The sequence below is a fragment of the Dendrobium catenatum genome, unplaced genomic scaffold (genome assembly GCF_001605985.2).
Source record: "Dendrobium catenatum unplaced genomic scaffold, ASM160598v2 fragScaff_scaffold_698, whole genome shotgun sequence".
Taxonomy (NCBI): Eukaryota; Viridiplantae; Streptophyta; class Magnoliopsida; order Asparagales; family Orchidaceae; genus Dendrobium; species Dendrobium catenatum.
The window spans coordinates 26,089-34,578 of record NW_021319160.1 but is presented as its reverse complement, the minus strand read 5'-3'; the positions used below and the strand labels follow the sequence as shown (position 1 = coordinate 34,578).

Here is an 8,490-nt window from a genome sequence, read left to right as displayed (position 1 = left end):
CCTCCGGATTCCTCCTCCCCCGGATTGGGTTTGGATTTCCTCCTACGCCATGGCCGTCAGTAGTCTCTCTCACTTCCGATGTACCCTGATTGGTTTTCATCTCCAATAGTTTCTTCATCATTTCTTCCATAGCCGCGAACCTCCCTTCCAACCTGTCATTGTTGGTGGAGATTTCCAGGAACTTTCCCTCCAGATCTGTCTTCAGTTGACCGAACTCGCCTTCTAATACTTCCACCTTCTTTCCGGCCATTTTTCTTCTATCGGATCCACAAAAATCTTCTTCCGGAGACGAAGATCTTGCTGAAATTTCAGAATTTCAGCAGCCGGTGGTCCCGAATCGATGCTCTGATACCAATTTGATAGGAAACACTTGAGTTCCCAAGTGTTTCTCACCAAAACTGAAGTTGATCCGATGGAAACTGCTGTCCACAGCAGAAATACAGCAGAAATCTGCTGTTTACAGCAGAAAAACAGCAAATTGACAAGGAAATCTGATAGAAAACGAAGAAAAACTCTTGTATTTCACTAGTAGATGAATAAAACAGCAAAGATACAATTGATCCTCAATTCGAGAGGAGGATCGATCTCTCCCAAATCTCTAGACGCCGCTAGAGCCCAAAGAAACCCTAAATCTACGAGATCTCAAATTTCAGCCAAATTCAAGATGCTCAAACCCTAGGAAAATCTACTATTTAATGCATACAAATCAAAAGGAAATCCCTAAACAGTCCCTACATTCAAATTTCCCTCTCAAAACGCTAAAAAATGCTTCCTAAAATGATCTCTTCGGCTGGTCGGGCCGCTCGATCTCCGCAGGAGGCGGAGATCGGTCGCTCTTTGCGACTTGCCGGTCCTGTGCGGACCGGCTGGACCGGTCCAGTGGACCGGTCTAACATGGAGCTTCTTAAAGGCAGTACTTGTGGAGGCGTCAAGATCATTGTTTATGTCTTGACGAATTTCTTTTGCTTGTGTTTCATTTCTTTTACTTTGTTTAGCAAACTTGTTTTTTCTTTATTTATTTTAAGCATAGGGTCGTATTTGGAAAAAAGAACTAGAATAATGGAATTTAAGAATCATTCTATCTATTATTTTTTACACAATTGGGAAATCTGGGATACTAATCAACCTTTTTGGTTGTTGTTTTATTTTTGGTATCCCCTCCACCCATATGGGTTCAATAGGAAGCTGCGGACAACTGCTATCACCGAATTATAAAGAATGTTTGCTACGAAATCAAAGATGAATGGAATAATGGGGAAGACAACAGTAAAAGCTGCTATTAGAAATCAATTATGGTAAACAGATTAAAGCTGCCTGCAATTAACCCCATCATTCATGGCAATTGAGCCACCTAGGAGGCAGTTTCTCAAATTTTGTTCAATGTAGTCCTGATTTGGGATATACTGCCATCTTGCAAATAAATGACCATATTTCTATTGGAAGGAGGATGATATTATGCATTTCCCAATATTTTTACATATGTTTATTCCTTTCTTTGCGTTTGACGAATCACTCTTGGTCCTCATATTGGGCTATGCATCCTTTATATAGTGTACTTTGTCTTGCTTATTAGAACAAGGAAAAATCAATCTTTCGATCCTATATTTTTGAATAATTATTTGGGGAGGTTCTCTAATTTGATAAATGTCTATTCTTTTATCCATTCCCTCTCTGCCCTTGGATTCTACTTGTTTTGCCAATTTAAACAATATGGTTAGCTCCACAGTTAATGTCACGACCTAGTCCGGTTAGCCTTAAATAACGGGGTGGGAACAGTCAGTCGTACGGAAAAACACATAACATAAATGAAAGATAACAGTTCATTTCATAAAAGGACATAATATTAAATGTCATCCAAACAACTTTAATGAAAGAGCCACTAAAAATCCATAAAACATAGACATAACATAAATGAAAGATAACAGTTCATTTCATAAAAGGACATAATCTTAAATGTCATCCAAACAACTTTAATGAAAGAGCCACTAAAAATCCATAAAACATAGACATGAGCATAAACATAAACTCCAATAAACTCCTCATTACATTCTATTAACTCACACACATAAAACAGAAAATATAAAACATTTCTTCCTAAGGTCCTTTACGACGGTAGGTGTACTGTTGTCTCGTTGCCATCACTTCTTAACACTATCTCTTGAAAAATATTTCCAATAATAAGATAAGCCAATGCTCAGCAGGTGATAAACATTTATTTTAAATTCATGAAATATTTTTCATCTTAACTATGTCATTAAACATGAAAAATAAAATAATAAAAGATAATAATAAACATTTATAGACAAATTATAAGATATTTCCATAATCATTTCTTGAAATATTTTTCTCTTAATCATTTTTCCTTTTTTTTTTCATAAACTTTTCTTTCTTTAAATCCTTAAGTTAAATGCATAAATTTCATAATTATAATATAATAAGCACCCGTTCCGGAAATACCCAAGTTTTGTACTGATCAGGTACACAGTCATTGGCCATTCCTTTACCATTTGTCTCCGAAGAATCCTATTTCCATTTGGCTTCATAGAACCTCACTACCATTTGCTACCCCGGATCATCATGCACATGCAAATTCATAATACTTATATACATTAATGGACTATAATAATTCATAAATCATATGTTCTTCAATATTTTTTGGGTAATAAATTTTGTATCACTTATGCCTTAAGTTTTGTTTAACAATATTAACATTTCTAAGCATCATGCCATAAGTATAAACAATAATTGAAAAGCTAATGCAATAATAAAGAATTCATAAACATTAACTTGTAAATTTTGAAAGTGCAGTATTACATAATTAAATTTCATAAACTTAATTTAAATGCAATCACCTACCTCGCAAGTTCGAACAACAACCACTACGATGCACGACATTGCTTAACCACGTGTCCGGATCATCATGCACATGCAAATTCATAATACTTATATACATTAAGGAGCTATAATAATTCATAAATCATATGTTCTTCAATATTTTTCGGGTAATAAATTTTGTATCACTTATGCCTTAAGTTTTGTTTAACAATATTAACATTTCTAAGTATCATGCCATAAGTATAAACAATAATTGAAAATCTAATGCAATAATAAAGAATTCATAAACATTAACTTGTAAATTTTGAAAGTGCAGTATTACATAATTAAATTTTATAAATTTAATTTAATTGCAATCACCTACCTCGCAACCACGTGTCGTCTCATTTATCTACACCTAAGGATAATTACAACTGAACTAAACATAAATCATAGATATTTTCAATAATTAAGATAATTAAAATTCTATTTTTGGAATTATTAAAATCCAAATTTTAGGAAACCCTAAATCATAAATTTTCATCATATCCTCAAGCTAACCATTTTCCTAAACCTAATTAATAATTAGGTTAATTAATTTTCGAAATTATTTAATTAGAAATTTCTGAAAAATGAAATTTTTATTAAAAACCTAAATTTTCATCATTAAAACACTTTAATATCATAAGGAATAAAAATTATAGGGTTTACTTAAAAATCATAAATTAGAAAAAACCCTAATCTTTCAAAACTCAAAATAATTTGAGAAAATTTTGTTTCTACCAATAAATCATTTCCCTAAATCTTCTCTATCGATTTTGTAAATAAATTTGGAAGAAAAATACATTTTTTTGGAAAAACTCTAAAAATTTCTTTCCAAAAATCTTGAGAAAGAAAGGGATTCACTTCAAATAAAACATACCTTAATATTCCCCTTGACTTCCTCTTCGATTTCCACTAATTTCCTCGTCAGAAAAACATCGCCGATGCCGTGCCCATCGCCGCCCGTCCGCTCCTAGCCGTCCACTCCCTCTCAGTTTTGGTTTGGCCAAAACTTACGAATGGGGGAATAGGGGAGGGTTCAGTTTTGCTTAATTAGGGAGATAGGTATTGCCAAAAGACCATAATGTCCTCACTTAAACAATTTCGGCTTTAATAGTGATTATGGGTAGTTTGGGTATTTAGAGGTTTCTATAATTTTTATCTTTCAAAATACAGAAAATTAATTATGGGTTTTATATACCAAATCGATCAGAATTTTTCGTAAAATTTTATAAAATTACTTCAGTCAAATTCTGTTATCTTTGAATTTTTTCCTTAAATCTCGTTGCGACGCATCGAAATGCATGCGACGCCTACGATCGTCAAATTTCGTGCTTTACAGTTAAATGGCATATATGTAGTATACATACAAATTTAGCCATTAATTCAATAAAATGGTCATTTCTTCCAAGCTAAACTACTTTTCTCATTACAAAATCAATTTGATATATTAGGTTATTGCATTAAATACATTCTACAGGTTCTTATCGTAGGAGACTTCCTTTGCAATCCATTATCATATGCTTGGGCAGTTATGTTTGGTGACGTTGAAGTACCTGCAGAAATTGTGCAGCAAGGAGTCCTACGTTGTCAGGCTCCAGAGCAAATTACAGGAAAGGTCACTCTTTGTGTAACTTCTAGAAATAAGGAATCTTGCAGTGAAGCAAGGGAGTTTGAATTTCGCCCCAAGCCTGCAACTACTTCTATGGAAACTTTGCATAATGTGAATGCAACAAAGAATTCTGAAGAGCTTTTATTGCTGGTAAAATTTGTGCGTATTCTTTTATTTCGACATCACGATCTTTCAGTTTCTGAAGGTGCTGCCCAAACAGAAGCCAAGTACCACAGAAAGTTCAAAGAAGCAGAGGAAGAATGGCTTCAAATTATTGATCAACTACAAGCTGGTTGTGAGATTTCATCAGGCCTCATGGATTGGGTCCTTCAAGAACTGATAAAGGATAAATTCCAGCAGTGGTACTTGTCCAAAATCAGTCCTATTAAAGATGAAAATTTTTTGCTTTCCAAGGAGGAGCAAGGAATTATTCATATGATTTCTGGTTTGGGGTATGAGTGGGCTTTAAATCCATTACTTGATATAGGTGTTGGTATTAATTTCCGAGATGCTAACGGATGGACTGCCCTTCATTGGGCTGCACACTTAGGAAGGTAATGAGTAATTTATGACTTCCAGTCTTTCCTACTCCTTATTTAACTTTTAATATTGGTATCTATAATTTATATTGCATGATTTTTAGACTTACTATTTGTTAATGGAAGTATCCTCACACAACAATTTATTATAATGCAATAAAATGTTTGCTGCTGATTATTTAAACACATTCAAACATTCATAGGGAAAAAATGGCTGCTGCACTTCTTGCAGCTGGTGCTTTAGCTGGCGCAGTTACAGATCCTAGACCAAGTGATCCTGTGGGTAAAACTGCTGGTGCTATAGCTGCTGCTAGTGGTCACAAAGGTCTAGCTGGGTATCTTTCAGAAGCTGATCTGACCAGTCATCTCTCTTCACTTACCATGGAGGCATGTGAGATTTCTAAGGGATCTGCAGCTGTGGAGGCTGAAAAAGCAGTAGAAAGCATTTCTGAGAGGACTGCACAGTTGGATGGCGATGGAACAGAAGATGATCTTTCACTTAAAGATTCCTTAGCAGCTTTGAGGAATACTGCACAAGCTGCAGCCCGAATCCAGGCTGCTTTTCGCGCTCATTCTTTTAGGAAGAGGCATGAAATGGCTGCCGGTAATTTCGATGAATACGGACTGACTTCGAAAGACATATATGGCCTCATTTCATCATCCAAGAATCAAAGAGCAACTCACAGTTATCGGGATCAGAAATTTGATAAAGCAGCCCTATCTATCCAGAAGAAATATAGAGGTTGGAAAGGTCGAAAAGATTTCCTAACTGTCCGTCAGCATGTTGTGAAAATACAGGTGAGCAAAATTACAATTTTCAACTTGACAGTTATGTGCTCATCTACTTCATGTTCATTTATATGCAGAAAGCAATTCCCATCTCTTTTTAACTTTCTGTCATGAATAGGCTCTTGTGATTTACATTCCCAAGTTTTATGCTTAAAGCTTGTATAGTTTAAAATTGCATTTCTAATCCTTTATATGAAAATATTTACCGACCATTTTCCATGCAAATGCTAACTGGATATATTATTATTATTAGCCTTGCTCTGGTTTTATAGAAGTCCAACTTATTTTCTTCATTGTGATGTGATTTCATGAATTTGTATTTATGACTTTAGAATATTTGCCTGTATAGTGCTTGCTTGAGTTGACCATAAGAAGTATTGAAATTTTTTTATGACAAAATGTATTATGGAATCATTTAATACTAAATTCTTTGATGTTGAAAGATGAGAAGAAAATTTTCATTTCATTTTTTGAAGTGTTGCATTATTTATCTATTAAATATTATGTTCTATTAAAATTGGGATGAATGCTGTCAGCTGATTTATTTGTGAGCCCTCTCAAATTGTTGTGAAAACAAATTCCAAGAAGCTCCATTTTATGGCAAATTTGCTATGTTATAGAAAAGTGCCTTTTCTGTCTATGAAGATCACTTGAAAATTGGTCGATAAGCCATGCTTGCAGAATTTTTTAGTTTCAACAGCAAAAAAATTTTAGTATTCGCTGCTTTTTTTGCAGCAAGATTTAAGGCTCCATGTTATCTCAATCTTAAATTTCTTGATCTTCACAGGCTCATGTAAGAGGCCATCAGACGAGAAAGAAGTACAGGGAGTTTCTTTGGACGGTTGGTGTGCTTGAAAAAGTTGTCCTGAGATGGCGAAGGAGGGGTGCTGGTCTTCGAGGGTTTCGACCTGAACCAATTCTTGCGGACAAGGAAGAGGAAGAAGACATTGTTAAGGTTTTCCGCAAACAAAAAGTAGATGATGCCCTAGACCAAGCTTACTCAAGGGTGCTTTCTATGGTGGAATCTCCAAGGGCAAGGCAACAGTATCGGCGTATGCTGGAAAGCTATCATAAAGTTAAGGTAAAATGTTTGGTGTTACAATTAAATATCATATTATGACTTTTGCATATACTATCATAAACTTCTCTTCCAATAAAAAATATTCTTACATGAGATACGGAGGTGCATCTTCAAAAGTTTTGCTTACCCTTTGCTGTGATTAAGGCTTCATTTGGGACGGCTTTCTGAAGCAGTTTTTAGTACAAATTATTTTAGTTTAAGAAATTTTGTATTAAAAATTTACTTTTGAAAACAGCAAGAAAGCCGTCCAAACGAAACCTAAATCTCAGAATTGGACTTCTAATTGTCAACTTTGAAGTTTGATCTGCCAATGATGTCAAAATTTGTAACCATATGTTGTAATATTTTATTGTCCTTAACTTTTATGGAATAATAATAAACTTGAAATTAACAAAAAATTAAGATGCCGTTTGGGATCACTTCTGTTTTTTATTTTTTATATTTTATATTATTTTATTTTGTTTATATTTTTATGAGAAATAAAAATATATTTGTTGTTTTAAAAATATTTATTTCTATTTTTATTGAATATCGAATATGCTTATTTATGTGGTGGTGATCACCGGTGGAGTAGCGGTGGTGGCCAGCAAACGGTGATCTATGATGGTGGTGATGGTTGCTAGCGGTAGCGAAGGAGTCCATGGATTGTGATAGTTATTTTTAAAACACTCAAAATAACTTAAAATTATTTTGTGTGTTTTTAAAAAATAACTTGATTTATTTTTAAAAACAAAAAATAAAACAGGTAAAGTATATGGTAAACAAACATATTTTGTAAAACCAAAAATAGAGGTGATCCCAAACTGACCTTAAGTTATTTTATTTTGTGGCATGCGATGGCAGAATAACTTTCTTTAAAGAAATATTAGAATATTGTGTTCTTGGAGACTTCTCTTCAAAAAATAATAATCATAGTCAATTTTTGCGTTAGCAGGCTGAACAAGGCTGTGCAGAGGAAGCAATACCACAGCTACAAGATTTAGAATTCATGCAAGATGATGAATTGCAGTATTGGATCAGATATTACCAGTAAGTTTAGACAATCTGTGGCATTTAGTAGTCATTTTGTACATATTAATTGTGTATGTGTTTAGTGATAAATTTAAGAGCCAAATAGGATTCAAGCTGTTACCTGCTGTGTATAATAGTTCATGGACATTGGAAATGGGAAATTTACTATACTGTAATGCAAGGAAATATTTTTATAATTTCTTCAGTTTTCATGAGCCTTTCTTCATAAGCCTGTTCTTTATAAAATAAAAAACTTTTTTTTTTATTCATGCACTTGTTTGATAACAGTATGAAATATTCTGATTGCATTTAGAAACTGTTCTGAATGTTCATGTATTGCAAAAGGATCAAAATAGGATTAATTATTCTGTGCGGACGTTGAACGTCATTCGGAAACCAACCAGAATGCTTCATGTCACCCCTATGCTCGGTATCGCTGATGTGGCGTATTCTGATTGGTCTCCGGGCGGCATTCTGCGTCCAGTCTCTGCACATAATAATTTCTCTCAAAATATAGTATATTTTCTTGGAAGCTAATTGATCCTCTACCTTTATATGTGCACATTATAACTGTTGGTTAAATTCATTGATGGCTTATGTGT

At 34.0% G+C, this 8,490-nt stretch overlaps 1 protein-coding gene across 3 annotated transcripts in view; it reads left to right on the top strand.

Moving 5' to 3' along the window:
* Positions 1-8,117, top strand: part of LOC110097415 (calmodulin-binding transcription activator 4-like) — a 70,331-nt gene extending 62,214 nt beyond the window's left edge. For all 3 annotated transcript variants that reach the window (XM_028695856.1, XM_028695857.1, XM_028695858.1), the window contains 4 exons: positions 4,337-5,022; positions 5,211-5,805; positions 6,584-6,877; positions 7,812-8,117. In XM_028695856.1, the coding sequence (XP_028551689.1) occupies positions 4,337-5,022; positions 5,211-5,805; positions 6,584-6,877; positions 7,812-7,910 (1,674 nt within the window). In that variant the 3' untranslated portion in view covers positions 7,911-8,117. The remainder of the gene's footprint in view (positions 1-4,336; positions 5,023-5,210; positions 5,806-6,583; positions 6,878-7,811) is intronic.
* The last annotated feature ends 373 nt before the right edge of the window (positions 8,118-8,490 follow it).